Source organism: Typopeltis vanoorti, chromosome 9 (assembly GCF_054136105.1).
Source record: "Typopeltis vanoorti isolate ZY-2024b chromosome 9, IOZ_Tvanoo_1.0, whole genome shotgun sequence".
NCBI classification, from domain to species: domain Eukaryota; kingdom Metazoa; phylum Arthropoda; class Arachnida; order Uropygi; family Thelyphonidae; genus Typopeltis; species Typopeltis vanoorti.
The window spans coordinates 33886509-33903290 of NC_143557.1; the positions used below are offsets into that span (position 1 = coordinate 33886509).

At 35.9% G+C, this 16782-nt stretch overlaps 1 protein-coding gene across 2 annotated transcripts in view; it reads right to left on the reverse strand.

Annotated features, from left to right (window-relative positions):
- Positions 1-16782, reverse strand: part of LOC150102964 (rho GTPase-activating protein 44-like) — a 521092-nt gene that overhangs the window by 275789 nt on the left and 228521 nt on the right. For both annotated transcript variants that reach the window (XM_090397793.1, XM_090397795.1), the window contains exon 7: positions 4301-4451. In XM_090397793.1, coding sequence (XP_090253919.1) covers positions 4301-4451 — 151 coding nt within the window. The remainder of the gene's footprint in view (positions 1-4300; positions 4452-16782) is intronic.

Sequence of the window (16782 nt, forward strand, 5' to 3'; positions counted from 1 at the left end):
ACACCCCTGATTTTACTTTATGAAAAAAGATATTAAAAAGTTTTGCATATACCTTGCACATGAAAAAAGTTTAAAACTTTAAGAAATAGATAGTGAACGTTGTTATAGTGCTTTCAGATATTGCCATAAACAGAAATTTACATTACACAAAACATGCCAATAAGTGAAGAAAAGCATTCCAAGGACCTAAAAGGGGAACGTTTCCTGCATTGGAGGGCGAGTTATTTGAATATGTGTTAGGTTTGTGTAAAGATGGTCGCTCTGTTTCTTTTGAAATGTTACATTTCAAGAGAAATGTAAGTTAGAACAAAACGTGGCATCGATCACATGGATCAAAGCCAAGGTTAGATCCTGAGATTCACGAAGAGGAAAAGTGCTTCCCTTCATTGAAGGACTGAATTAGAACAGTTTGGGGCAGACAGCTAAGGGTTTGGGTATTTCGATGCCCAGTTCTCTTCCTCGTCGGAGAGTTTCCACAGACACTTAGAACTGAAATAGCAAAACAACTTTTGGATGTGAAGACCAATGTGGCCATTATTCCTGGTAGTCTTACACCTTGTCTTCAGCCCTTGGATATATCAGTCAACAAACCATTTCAAGAACTATGTATAAAAATTCTTCATGAAGTGGATGGCAGCTGGCAGCTATGACCAGACTGCAGGGGAAGATTAAGAGATCATCATTAGGACTCTTGTGCAACTGGATTTTGAGAGCTCTTGGGACATGATTTTGCCAGAAATAATTGCCAAAAGTTTTTTAGAAACTGGCATCTGCTCCTCAGACCAGAAGTAGTGATAGAGAACAGGAGATTCCTAGTAAGTCACACCCATTTTCAGTTTCTTTAAATCATGATGATCTTATGATTCCGAAATGATAAAAGGACAAGTAATAATGAAACTGTTTGTTTTAATTTAATTACATTAGTATTGTCACTAACATTCAAATATATTGTGTGATGATGGTGAAAGGCCGATTGAGTAAATAACATTGATAATTAAAATTTAAATGCATTCGTTTTATAAATAATGTGAGAAATTATAATTAATATTGAAAATTTAACTATAAACATCAATTTAAGTTTTTCCTGAAAAACTTTAGTTTCCGAAAATTCCCGCACACATCTCGAACAATGATTTTTTAACTTTAATTTTGGAGAAAAATATGCAAGTTATATTTGAGTAAATACGGTATATTATCAGTTACGTTAAAATGATGGATTCCAAACACTAACAGAGATAGAATCATAGAGTCATGATTCACGTATACAAAAGCCTGCCACGTTACTTTTGATGCAACTTGGCAGCTATCAAGATGGTACTCAGTATTTTACTAGGTATTTTGTAGCACATGCCATACGAGGAAATCACAAATAATAACCATTTACCAGTGCGGTGCAGCCATTTCCTTCACCTGCATTTGATGCTCAAATTCCTTTATATAATCTACAGGAGATCTAGTGACCAGATCATGAAATGGGATCTGCTTTCTCAATCCATCTGTCTGGAATCTTATCATTTAGGAAGGATTTTACTGGTCACATTATATATTAGAATTTATAATGCTGAATAAATATTCTTATGGTATTCAGAGGTATGCAAATTTTTTATTATTACTGCATCACTCTGCCACAGATTTCTAGGATTTGTTGAATGCTTTTGTCAAATGTCATACCTACTCTGCCTGTCAAATGTACATTGCAAAACAAAAAGAATCAACTGTCCATTCAGATACACTGTTCTTGTTACTGTGGCATCTCTAAGAATTGCTCAATTGTGAAATCAGTACAACTGCCTTCAATTTCAGACTGAAATGTAAAAGGTTGATCTCATCAGAGAAGGCAACATGGTTGAGAAATGCACTGATCAGATATTATTATTACAGTAACTTCCATACAATCTCATTGCAAGAAGCCCACTTAACTAGCGAGATATTTATCATATTGAACTTCACAATTATTTACACTGTTTGCATTCATAATGCATTCTGGGAATTCATTCTTCACCACATATTCATGCAACTTCCAGGGATGGCTTCTCCTTCTTCCCATCTTACTCTCCACTTCTTTTATAATCCCTTCTTTATTAATCTGGTAAAATCCCTTAACTAATTTGAAGGTTTCTATCATATCTCCTCTTATCCACCAAACTCTTCAATCTACATTCCCTTGACTGCTTTACAAAAACAACACTCCAGAGTCTTGATATCATTTTGGTCATCATTCATCTCTGGCTCCTCTGTAGTGTTTCCACATCCAAATTAGGTAACAAATTTGAGCACAATACTCAGTGTGTGGTTGTGATCTGACCAACGTTTTATACAGAAGCATCACTCCTTATCCCTGCATGTAAATATACTTCTTATCTTAGTAGCATACAATGTGTAATCTTTGCAACACTTGCAATGTGTCCTCAGAACTTTAGTCCACTAGGATCCTAAATAACATTCACTTCCTGAAGCACAGGAACTGCGCTTCAGGAAGCACAGTATGCACCCTTATATTTATGCACCTTAAAGTGCAGCACCTTGAATTTATTAATATTGAAACTACAACCTCACTCATTTGTCAAAGCTTAAAGTCTATTAAAATCTCGTGAAGTGAATTAACATTAGCAGTGCTCCTTATAATTTTCTCCAACTATGCTTCACCAGCAAACATTTGAATATCACCAGTCAATCCACATGAAATATAATTAACCAACTGATTAAACAGTAGTGGCCCAAGAACATAAACCCCAAGACCACTTATCGCCTTCCTCTTTTGAGTTGCAGTTCCATCATACACAACTTGCTGGCATCGTTCAGAAAGCCAATCTTCAATCCATCTAACCAATCTATTTTTCATTCCATTCTTGCAAGTTGTATACACCAACCCTATCATGAGGTAATTTATCAACTGCTTTTGCAAAGTCCAAGAATATCACTGTATATATATCTCCTTTGTCCAATGCATTTATCACCTTATCATAAAATGCAAATAGATTGCTAAAACTTCTCTTTATAAACCCATGCTGACCATCAAAAAGAATCCTACATCCATCAATCCAGTCCTGTATTCTATTTCTACTCAACCTCTCCAATACATTGACTACAGCTACAGATAATACAGACTGGTCTATAATTGGAAACTTCTGTCCGAGAACTAGGTTTGTGGAATGGTACTATTTTGCCTTCCTTCCACTAATTAGGAACCATTACCACTGAAAGACTTTCATTAAATAACCAGGACAAGGGCATGGCTAACTCTTTTGTACATTCTTTAAAAATACACGGTGATTAAAATACATCTTTAATAAATTTAGTTTAATCCTTTATCCAAGTGTGAGCAAACAAAGTTTGTGCCTGAAAGTATCTTCAGGACTGGGTTAAGGTGGTACAACACCAGGGCACTCCTTGCAAAGGTGGAGCAAGCTACCAACACTCCTATCTCAGTATCTCCCATAATGCAAAACACATCTCCTTGCGGATATGTCTAATGTTATGCATTAAGGGAAGGGCCACAACCCAATTTCTTTTAAAATACATCTAATTCCTGTAATATGTGCCTCCCTTCTGTATGTTGCACAGTATCATTTATACCAGCATGATATACACTAATAAAGTGCTCCTCATATAACTCCACTATCCTTTGCTACCATAACATAATTATTCTTCCTGTTACTTGCTACATAGAAGAAGAATTTCCTTAGATTATCTTTGACCTGATTGGCCAATCTCTTACCCCCTCCCCTTTTTTTACCATGCATCTTCTGTTCACTACAAACTGTCTTGTACCTCCACCATAACATTCATTTCACTCCTATTCTGTTCATCAGCTTAAGGATTGGTATGCGGCTATGCAATGGTTGTTCCAGTTAAATGTGTCTTACATGTAACATCAGCACCATCTGAAATGCTAAACCTTGTCTTTTGTGCAAAATATTATGTACAGTAGACCATGGAATAAGTAGTTAAGATCACAATAAATGGATTTATGGGGACTACATTAAAAGCATCTTGTGTGACTTCAATTCAGTACACAAAATCTAGTGTTGCATATATGCACATGTGCATATTCCTATAATTTTTCATTTCAATAATTGAAACCTGAATTCTGCACCACCAGCACAAAAAAAAAAAAAAAAAAAAAAAGTGTTTTCTACTTCACTATAAATGGCACCATTTTGACATTCAACCACATACATGCACAAAGCAACATAGTTAACAACATCTATTGTTAACTGTGTTGACCATAAATTTAAAGTCTGCAGTTATATCAGTGCTACTTTAAAAAAAAAAAAAAAAGAAGCTGTCTTGAACTCACCAATGCTGTATTCCAGACTAGGTACAGATAACTCTAATGCAGTAAGAACTTTTTGATGGTAATCAGCTTGAAGACTATACCATTTTATAAGCCACCGAGATATCTCCGGTTCCTTACTTATTAAGGTAAACATATCTGTAGCCAGAGCATCCTAAAATCAACCAATATACAATCACATATGAAAAGATATTATGTGCTTCAAAAACTGACAACAAACACCATAATAGTCCATTATTATGTAGAAAGTTTTTTACCTTGGGTATAATATATGTTAAAGATACCAAACTATTTTATATGTATATAAATTTAACATGGTTTTAATCCATTTCCCAAGTAAGCAAACAGACAAGTAAATCAAGTTTGTGCCTGCAAGTAGTGCAAGTCTGGGCGACTCCAGACGTAGTGCAAGTCTTAGACAACTCGTGGTAAAGGTGGAATAAGCTCTGATCACTATTCTCAGTATTTACTCTTAATGCAAAGCACATCTCCTTGAGGAGATGTATGATGCCATGCATTAAAGGCAAGAGGCCACTACCCAGACTAGTTTCGACCTTTATTGAGGTCTCATCAGTGGGAGCCAGGCTTAGAAATACCAAGGTTTAAGTAATACAGAGCCTATAAATATTTTACCAAAACAAGTTACCATAAGGTGCTTTGACCTTATTAAATAAAAATCTCAGGATGAGAGATAGATGTAGAAAGTTTTTTACCTTGGGTATAATATACGTTAGAGATACCAAGCTATTTTATATGTATATAAATATAAACTTGATTTTAATCCATTTCCCAAGTTTTGTTTGCTTACTTGGGATGGTATGGTTCGTTCTTGAGAAATGAAAAGCTAACCCCGATTTTTCTTCTCTGTTATTATTGACGTCACCTATGTGTTCTTTTTGCCTAATTTCAAGGCTCCTTGAAGTTTGGCCGATGTAATTCAAGCCGCACGAGCATGGTATGTTATAAACTCCAGCATATTTGGAGAAAGGATGGCTATCTTTTGGAGATCTTAAGAATTGTCTAATCGTTTCTGAGGGTTTAAAGGCCACTCTTATTTTATGTGGTCTAAGGAGTCTAGCAATCTTATTGGAAACTGTCCCTAAGTATGGAATGATGGTGGTAGAAATATAACGTACATCATCTTGTTGTCTTTGTCGGGGTTCAGAGAAAAGTATCTTGTGGACGAGTCTTCGAGGAAATCCATTCATGGTAAGGTTGGTGGATATCAGGGATAGTTCTTCCTGGAGGTCTTGTTGATCTGTTGTAAGGAGAGAGGCACAGTTCTTCAACATGTGTACAATACTAAGTTTCTGAGAAATGTGGTGTGAGAAAGTGAAATGTAAATAACGTCCTGTATTGGTAGGTTTGCGGTAAACTGAGAGGTTGATACCACCATTCGGAAGCGTCTTAATTAAAGTGTCCAGAATTGATAATTGGTTATCTTCTTCAAGTTCTAGAATGAATTTGATTGTGTGGTGTAGAGAGTTGATTTTGTTAAGAAAGTCGAACAGGTCCTTTTTTGTGTGGTTCCAAATGATAAAAATATCGTCCATGTATCTCCACCATACTGTGGGTTTAGGGTCTGTTTGAGTTAAGATTTTACTTTCAAAATCTTCCATAAAGAGATCAGCACAAGATGGAGAGAGGGGGCTACCCATTGCAAGGCCAGTCAATTGTTGATATATGGTTTTATTCCATAAGAAAAAGTTTGATGTTAAACAATGACGGAACAGAGAAGTAATGTCTTGTGGGAGCAAACTTCCTAAAATGTTGATGACTTCCTCCACAGGGATTTTAGTGAATAGAGATGTAGCATCCAGGCTGGCGAGTAAATCCGTATTGGAGATAGAGATGTTGTTCAGTTTCTCAATGAAATGTTGCAAATTTCGTATATAAGTGTCCGAATTATGGATGTGAGGTTTGAGGACACCTGCCAGGTGTTTGATAACAGATAAGTTGGTGAATTGATTCCATCCACAATCGGGCATAGTGGTATTCCATTTTTGTGTACCTTAGGAGTGCCATATAGTCTTGGTGTTAGTGGATGCATGGATTTCAATCTTCGTTTTAAGTCTATAGACCAGTTCTCCATATGGTTCTTTAGTGTTGGGTCTGTGACTAGGACACAGTAGGTTGATGTATCCGACAATAAGCTGTTAATCTTATCTTCGTAATCACTGGTGTTTAAAATCACTGTTGAATTTCCCTTATCTGCCTTCAATATGGAAACTATACAATTTTTTCAAACTATACAATGTTCTTTTTTCCAGAGTAGTGATGTTTTTTGTTAGGAGTTCTGGAAGATGAGAGGATGATACTACTTTTTAATCTAATATCATTAGCTATGGGTTCTGGTAACGACGAGACTGCCTTTTCTATATTACAAATGATATCCACTTTAGGGACATTATGAGGTGTTATCACAAAATTGAACCCTTTTTTAAGTATACTGATCTCTGGTTTTGTTAATACATGATCCGATAAATTAAAAAAAACTTTGCTGTCCGGTAGAGAAGGTTTTGACTTAAAACATTTTGTATAGATCGTTAAATTTTTTGATTTGGTTTCGTTTGCTTGTTGTAAAGGCTTTATCATAGCTAGTAGTGACCATTCTGTCCAAATGCGACCATATGTCTTGATCTAAAGTACTAGAAATATCGTCATAAATCTGATAACAGTCTAAATCTATTTGGCTTAAAAGAAATCTGGTATGCTGTATCCGTTCACGTAGAAGTGCCAAAGATGTTTTAAAATAAATATGTTTCGCTCGTCATGAATGAATTTAAATAATTGAAATTATTTACATTTCACTTCCTCACACCACATTTCTCAGAAACTTAGTATTGTACACATGTTGAAGAACTGTGCCTCTCTCCTTACAACAGATCAACATGACCTCCAGGAAGAACTATCCCTGATATCCACCAACCTTATGATGAATGGATTTCCTCCGAAGACTTGTCCACAAGATACTTTTCTCTGAACCCCGACAAAGACAACAAGATGATGTACGTTATATTTCTACCATCGTCATTCCATACTTAGGGACAGTTTCCAATAAGATTGCTAGACTCCTTAGACCACATAAAATAAGAAAGAAAAAAAAAATCAGCTAACGCCTTTTTATTCCCGTATACGGGAGCAGGCGTGGCCATTTAGCCCTATCTAACTTTTGGAGACTGAGTGGGCAGTTCAATCTCCACTGGTACCAATCAGAGATAGATGACCCAATGCTATCACTAATTAATCAGTACGCAGTGAAGAGACAGCTCAAATGTGCTGCCATCTCGTGGTCCCTAACCCTAACACAATATATTTAATGTCTGAAATAATGTGGGTTCTACGGTCGATTTTCTTGAGTTAATGGGACGAAAAATCCGAGTTTCCGGGAGGAAAAACCCGTTTGCCCGTGCCAGAGATCGACTAACTCAGGAACCGGTCGAAAAAAGCTTACAAAAATTCCTCTAGTCGCCGACTAGACTCGAAACCAAGTCTTCCTTCATGCAGCCAAGCGCCGTGGTGTGCAAACACCGCATCCACTGAGCTACACAGGCTCTCATAAAATAAGAGTGGCCTTTAAACCCACAGAAATGATTAGACAATTCTTAAGATCTCCGAAAGAGAGCCATCCTTTCTCCAAATATGCTGGAGTTTATAACATACCATGCTCGTGTGGCTTGAATTACATCGGTTAAACTTCAAGGAGCCTTGAAATTAGGCAAAAAGAACACATAGGTGATGTCAATAATAACAGAGAAGAAAAATCAGGGTTAGCTTTTCATTTCTCAAGAACGAACCATACCATAGAGTGGGATAGAAGCACAATTTCTTACATGGAGGAGGACTTCCGCTCCCGAATTTTTAAGGAGGCCACAACAGTTGCCCGCTGTATACAAAACCTTAACAGGAACCAAGGACTAATCTTGCCCGTGATCTGGAAGACCCTTATCAGATCCTTCAACTCGCCAGAACTGAATTATAGTGCCAACTATAGAACGTTCCTAAATAACAACAAGTGATATCATCCACGCTCTATGAATGTATTCTACACGCTCTGTTCTTTGTTTAATATAATTGGAATCGGTTGATTATAGTTTGTAACAGTTTTTTACTTTTTAGTGCCGTACATCAGTTATGTACCCGGAAGATGCCAAAAGACTTAGTTGGTGAAACTAGTTGGTATAACTTAGTTGTTTATTATATGCACTTGATCAATATAATCCCAATAAAAGTCTTTCAAGAGCTTTTTGGTCAAGAAAATTAAACGTTTTTTTTTTAGACTGCATGAAGCTAAATGCTTACAAAGATTTTGTACTAGATGAAAAAAGCAACCATTTATGTTAGCTTGTGTAAATACACTTGAAAATTAGCTTGTGTAAACGCTTGATGAATGGCAATTTCAAAAGCAACATTTATATTTTTGGGATCTAGTAATGGCCACATTTCATGTATCATATAAAATAATTTTGTGTATGTTTCAAGAGTCTTATTAGGTAATAAACAATATAAAACAGGGAAAACAGGACCTCCATCCTTTCTAGCCAAAATAACAAAAATCTGAGCAAAAAGAGGGGGAGAAAGTAAAAATGTGCCATCCATAAATAATTCATTCATGCTTTGGCTCCACACTGCATGGCTTTCATGACCAAAAATTAATATTCTCATGGGGTCGACCTGTTCCGATCCAGAATCAGCCAATAAAAAATGTTCAAATTGTGATAGACTGAATTCATAATTTAAGTATTCTTCAGGAATAATTATTGTTTCCCTAGAATCAGGATTAATTGGGGCTTGTAAATTTTTTAATCTTCTTCTTTGAATATTTCTGCACAGACTGCTATGATTTGGAAGCATTCCTTCTACCGCAGAAGAAACATTTTGTAGAACTTGAGTTCTGATTTGTGATGGGTTGCTCATTGTCGTATCCGCTAATTTTTTGGCTGTTGTACTAACTTCGTGTGTCATTACTCTGGCTGCATTTCCAGAACTGCTAAATGTGTGTTCCTGTTTTTCAGAAATTAGTGATCCATCACTGACACTTGTCCAGATTCTACCATTGCATCCTTTGTTTTTATTTTCACATCGCCAAAATTGAATCGAACCTTTCTTATCAATTTTGTCTTTAACATAAAGATACCCATTCCAAGCATATTTTTCCTTGTCTCTTTGACTTAATATTCTTGAATTATCCATTTCTGAAGAATAGAAACAAGAAATATAAATATAAAAATAAAATTAAAGCTACGCTACCGGCCAAGACGTCTATAGATATCAAAATTATCATGGATACGAAGTGCATATTAAAATTGTAATATCACTGGTATTGAAATATATGATGGATACGAAGTGTATGAGGATGCATATTTGATCCATAATGGCTGGTAAGGTGGTTAATTATTATTATTCCTGACACCTCCAAGGAGTCCGAAGACTCATCGCGGGAGGACACCTACAACTGTCTCAACCACTTCACTAATTATAAGCGAGATTTTTCAAATTTTATGTGTATACCGTAATTCTATGGGAAATTTCAATATAACTTCAATACAATTCGTAATTCTACACAATAAAAATAAATTTTTAATAAACTTAATTATAAGCAAGATTTTTCAATTTCTTTGTTTATACTGTTCTTTTAACTCATGTTTACGTGGTAATAGATCAACAGAATAGAATAGCATATTTCATCTTTTATTCCATCTCCCAGTTGTCGATTGCTCATTTGGCCATCGCCCAGTTGACCGTCATCCAGTTGTCTGTCGCCCAGTTGACCGTGTCCCATGTAAAACACATCTCCTAGGAGATGTATGGTTATACATTATGGTGGAAGGTCACTAGCTAGACTGGTTTCGACCTTTATTGAGGTCTCATCAGTGAGTAGGTAGACCTAGATAATACTGAGGTTATAGCGAAGAGAACTTATATATACTTCGCTATACGAGTTGTCTAAAAGGTGTACCCATAAATTACTCAAATAAAGAGCCAATAGGCTTCACTTCGGCGATGTAACATTATTCTTATTCATTTCTTATTCGGCTTTGAAATAATGTGGGATTTAATATCTCCTTAATTTAAATATAGTTTTCTTATAATTTATATTAATTTTTATGTGTTTACATGGTTATATAATCTACAAAGTAAGTAGATTTAGATGATGCTAATTCATATTTGGTAGTAATTATTTTCTATGCAATAAATTAGAATTGAAAATCATCGAAAAAACATTTTCTTTGATTATTCGAATTTTTTATTTGGAGGTGTATAACTACTTGAAAACATTATCAAACCATTATATGCATCTACAAGTAAAAAAAAAAAAAAAACCCGTGATTCGCTATATGACAGTGGTCCAGAACCTAATGAATGCCGAATGATTGTAGTTCATTATTATTATATAATTATTATAGAACTAAGAGACTATCACAATCAATAAGCAATTTATATTCTCATACAAAAATGATACCTTGTATAGAGATATTCTCATTCACACCATTACGATTTATGATATTTCATACACATATTAAGAAAACAATGACAATTGGTTTATGTGACTAAAGCTGAAGGGAGTCAAAAGATAGGTAATTGCTTCATGCCTGCAATTAGAGGAGGAGAGGTGATTTTGCTGGGCCCTGAATTTTTTCCATAGGAATATTTAAAACTTTTCTTTCCATTCCAATGCAAGTGTAAAAATAATCATAATTTATAATTATGAATCTTTTTACAATTGTTTCTCTATTCTGTATGTTATTAGTTTAGGTTTCATAACACGTACATCGGCACTTGCGAGGTGCCCATTACTGATATTATTATTATTGTCAAAATGAATTACATAATCTCATTACATGATTCATGCTACCTTGCAGGCCATTTGTACCAACCATCACTATTATTTCTTCTGTGTTTTCACCTTGCTTCACTATTATCGCCATGCTATCATTTCTACAGCAATTACTCTTCTTGCACTCTACTCTGCACACCCCCTAATCATGATGCATGACACTTCTCATAGCTTCATGATACATGACACTTCTCTTAGCTTCATTCATTCATTCTTCTCTCATTAACATTCCTGACCCTTTCTGCATCCATACTTTCTCTCAACTTTCATTGATTTCCTCTCTCTCGCTCTCTGCCATTCTCTCACCAGTGCTCATTCCAACCAGTTACCTCCATAGTCTGTTGATTTCTTCATTCACCTTCTTCAACTCAATCTTCATGCTTTCCATTTCCTTTCTCAACAGTTTAATTTCTTTCACCACACATCCTGCTTTCACCGGATATTCACTTGCACTTATGATTACCACCTGTCAAATGTCTAACTTAGCCACACTGTTCAAAGTCAAATTCAAAGACACCTCCTCCTTCACATTCTCTTCATCCTATCATGCAACTAGTATCAACAGTCACCACTCATTTATAATGTATTTCCTCTGCTGCTCTTACTAATGCCCAAGACAATAACACTCAAGTCACCAGTTCTTCCAGCTGCCTACATTTAAGGCACACATACACATCCCTTTCCTTACCAAATTTTTATTTGCAGGATGCATACATGTCAGATTATATGAAATCCTTGACTATGCTAAAAATAATATAGTCTTCAAATAGTGGCAGATTGGATGACAAAGTGTTAGCTCAGATGGCTGCAGCATTACATAAAATTGTAGTTAGATACAAGGCACAGACAAAAAAAAAAAAGTCATGGCAAAAAACCTCGTTAGTCATACAAAAAAAACAGTAAATTTCAGTAGCACAAACATAAAAACTGGTATTAGTCCAAAAATGGACTTTATGTGTGGAATTGAAAAAAGTCTCTACCCACTACCACAAGGTGTAGCCAACGACATTAGATTCAAAAGCACTATCATCCTAGCAACAGCAAAACAAACACAACTGAATACCACTCCATATGATAGGAAAGCTATTGGGGACTTAAGGAAGAACAAAGAAATAATAATTATGAAAGCAGACAAGGGGAATGCCACCGTTATCCTTAACTCAAAAGACTACATGAAGAAGTTAAACGACTTACTATCTGACAGTTCCACGTACAAAATCCTCACCAGAGATCCCACAATGAGACAAACTTCCTGATCCGTAACATGAATACTTGGCCTGAAGAATTAAAACGAAAACTTAAATCCTCACATCCCATCACTCCTAGACTGTACGGGGCGCCTAAAGTGCATAAAGAAGAGGTGCCACTTCGTCCGATTGTGGATTGCAGGTCATCCCCAACGTACCTATTGGCTAAGCACCTAGCGAATTTACTTAAAGGAAAAATTAGACAAACAGCATCCTACTTAAAAAATTCTCAACACTTTGTGGACAAACTAAAAAACATAAAAATTACACAAACAGACATAATGGCCAGCCTAGATGTAGTGGCCTTGTTCACAAATGTACCAGTAGAAGAAGTAATGAACATTATCAAAGATATCTTTCCTGCAGATATCACAAAGATGTTCGAGCATTGCCTACAATAAAATTTTTTCAAAGTTAACAACAAGATATACAAACAATTAGAAGGCCTAGCCATGGGCAGCCCTCTGTCGCCACCATGTGCAGACCTTTTCATGGAGAAATTTGAAGATGAAATATTCACCAGCATTACTCCTAAACCTTCTATATGGTGGAGATATGTGGATGACATCTTCATCATATGGAAAGACAACTTAGAAAGCCTACATCTGTTTGTTAACAGAATCAATGCACTCCACAATAAAATAAAATTTACTCTAGAAGTAGAAAATAACGAACAGCTACACTTCTTGGACTTACTAGTAAAAAGACAAGGAAACAGCATCAAACTGTCGATTTACAAAAAACCAACGGACGCTGGAAGATATCTACATTACTCTTCAAACCATCATAGGTCACAGAAACACAGCATCATCCACATGCTAAGAAATCGAGCTAGAAAATTTATCTCTGACGAGGAAGAAGTTCAAACAGAACTGTCTCAAATAGCTACAACTCTATCACAAAATGGTTATCCTAGACACGTCATCAACAAATTTCTATACAAAGATAACCAACAAGAAAGAACAGTCGCCCAGCATATCTCAACAGCAGTCATCCCCTTTATAGGTTCAACTTCAACAAAAATTGCAAGATTGTTAAAGACACATAACATCAGGGTTGTATTTAAACCAACAAATAGCATAAGACAGGTCCTAAGATCCCCTAAAGACAGTGTGCCATTTTATAAATATCCAGGTCTGTATAATATTCCATACACGTGCGGTCTTTCCTACATCGGACAGACCGAGAAGCCTGGAAATAAGACAGAAAGAACATATTGGCGATGTTAATCACAACAGAACGATCACCTCAGGATTGGCACATCACTTTTCAACTTCAAACCACACTATAGACTGGAATAACAGCTCCATGCCCTACGTAGACAAGGATTACAGGCATCGAGTATTTAAAGAAGTGGCAGTTGTACTACGTACGGGAAGTAACCTAAACAGAAATCAAGGGGCCATTCTGAACGATACCTGGAAAAATCTAATTAACTCCCTCAGTTCAACAGAGCTACAGTACGCAAATAATCATATTATGCGTTTGCATGTAACGCGTGTTCATGATGCTGAGTAGTTATGTCACGCGAACGGGTCACCCTAGCTACCTAACAGGTACTAACGGTTCTTTGTATTTTGAAACCTTTTTTGCATTTACCTCTTTTTTGTACTATGCAAGCCTTGAGAAAGCTGGTCAGTTACTAGCGAAACCAGTAGGCAATTTGTAAGAGCTAAAGTACGTTGTAAATATATGGTCTATGTAACAATAAATCTTTATTTTATAAAAACTGGTATTAGTAAAAGTATGCACATGGATAAGTCCTCCCTTAACACTAATACTTATTTTTTTTTATTTTTTTTTTTTAATGCCTCACTTTCAAACTCTGCTTCTCTTTACTCTGGTGAGTGCTGCCCTTTTTACAAACTCTCAGTATATAAGAACTTTTAAAAATTAACCTTTTACAAATGTTTAAGTGGAAAAGCTTTGAAAAGACTATGCTACTGTAATTATTTGTTATTATCATAAAATCCCAATTAATTATATTTTTACTAAATAGGGTTCTTTAGTGGAAGATGAGTCTCTCATTCAGACATTGGCTGTAACCAAGAAAACAGCTGCAGATGTAAAAAAACAGTTGACTAAAGCAGCTGAGACAGAACTTATGATAAGTACAGCTAGAGAGGAATATAGGCCAAGTACTTGAATTTATTTTGATTTAAAATAGAATTTCCATTATCAGTATTGAATAGTAAAGTTTAGCGGTGGTCGGCAACCTTTTCAGACTCACGGGCCACATTCAACTTTTATTTTTAATAATCGAGCTGCAAGCGTTAAATTATGCGAAAAAGTAAGTGAAAAAAATATTTGAGTTATCAATTTTTATTATATCAGTCTTAAAAAACACAAATATTTAAAGTACGAGATATGAAGCAAGCATGAAAATGAAACTCAATGAAAAATTATTATCATGTAAAAACAAAGTAATATAGATTATGCATCACAATATATGTGTCTCTGCTTTTTTGGCAAGCATCGATAAAATCTTTGGATATTTTCTAATGAAAATGAGTTCTTTAATGGTCACCAAAATTTCGGTTGTCGTCAGATGAAGTCGCCTTTGTTATCCCCCATTCATGATGACTCACACCAAGTTGCATCGCGATATCAAGAAGTATAGGTATAAAATTATTTTTAATTTATTATTCATATTATAAAATGTATTATTTAATTAATTCAACATACAGGCCACATGCCATCTAAGTATGGCCAACCTTTTATGGGCTGCCAAAAATGCACGTTTGGGCCGCCGGTTGCCAACCCCTGGTTTAGTGGAAAGAGCTGTCCTATTTCTACTAATTTCTGGTAGTCAGTATTGGCATCTAAAGATAAGAACCCACATGAAATTTATATTTCAAAAATCATAAATTATATTATTATTATCATGATTACGTGACACCTCCAAGGAGTACAAATATTCATCAAGGGAGGGAACCTACTCTACGACTCTCCGTCTCCACCACTCGATCCGCAAGCTACAGCAAACCGCATAATCTACACCAAGCCATCTACTGCCCACCACCACCATTAGTATTTTTACAGACAATCACAAACATAGATGACCCTGGTGGGATTCAAACCCGTAGCCTCCAAACCCATGGTTTCATCCTTATCAAAGTGTAAACAAATAAAGTTTATTCATGAAGTAACGTCACATCAACTGCCTTAGTAACCCATAATGCAAGGCACATATCCTTATGGACAGTGGCACACCCAGGATTCAATCTTGGAGGGGGCCGAGTATTCAAGATTTGATCTTGGCGGGGGGGTTGAGTAGACGATTTTAGAATACACACACTACGCATTGCATACGACCTACGACTGATCATCTTCAGTGATCGCCAATACATGATACCCGTGATCTCTGGCCCTGCTCAGGCAAACAAAGTATCGCCCAAGCACTCCTTCGTTTGCCTTGCATTCGCAACAACCGTGATTCCCAAGAGCCAGAGGGTATTCCCACCTTATGTGACTGCTAATTCATAAGTAGTATAGAAATAGAAGACACGACACAACATAAATAAATAAAAAAATTTAATTAGGAAAAGATTTTGGAAAAATTTTTCTAGTCTTTTTTTTTGTACCTTTTTCTTTTGGGGGGAGCCAGGGCCCCTTGGCCCCCTCCCTGGGTGCACCAATGCTTATGGACATGCATATTGTGAGAAGGATCACTACCCAGACTAGTTTCAACCTTTGTAGGTGTCATCAGTGGGATCCAGAAGTGATACTAAGGTTGAAGTAATGCAGAAGTCATATTTTCACCTACAAGTAGTCAAAAGGTATCACACCTTATTACTAAAATACTCGGATTAGAAATAGATGTTGAAAGTTTTTCACTTGGTTATACTATAAATTAAAGATGCCAAGAAAATATATTCTTGGTTTCATCCTTTATCCAAGTATAAGCAAACAAAGTTTGCGTGTGAAGTAACTTCTCAACTGGGCTAACTTCACTCACAAACTTTGTTGCTTACACCTGATATTCAACCTTGGCATTACTTCTGGGTCTGGCTCCCATTGATGAGGCCTCAACAAAATAGGTCTGGGTAGTAGCCCTTCCCATAATGCATAGCATTATACATGTCCATAAGGATATGTGCCTTGCATTATGGGATATTAAGGCAATTGATGTGAAGTCACCAGCCTCTATATACAAGTAGCCTAGTGAAGTTACTTCACACACTAACTTTATTTGCTTACACTTGGATAAAGGATGAAACCAAGAATATAATTTCTTGGCATCTTTAATTTAGTATAACCAAGTGAAAATCACTTTCAATAAAGTATCCACAAATGACTGGTAATGTACTAATGAATAGTAAATGGGCAAGTTCTGTGCAGAACACTAGGATATTATTATGGTGCAGTTACAGTATTTGATCACTACCTTGTTAAGAGCA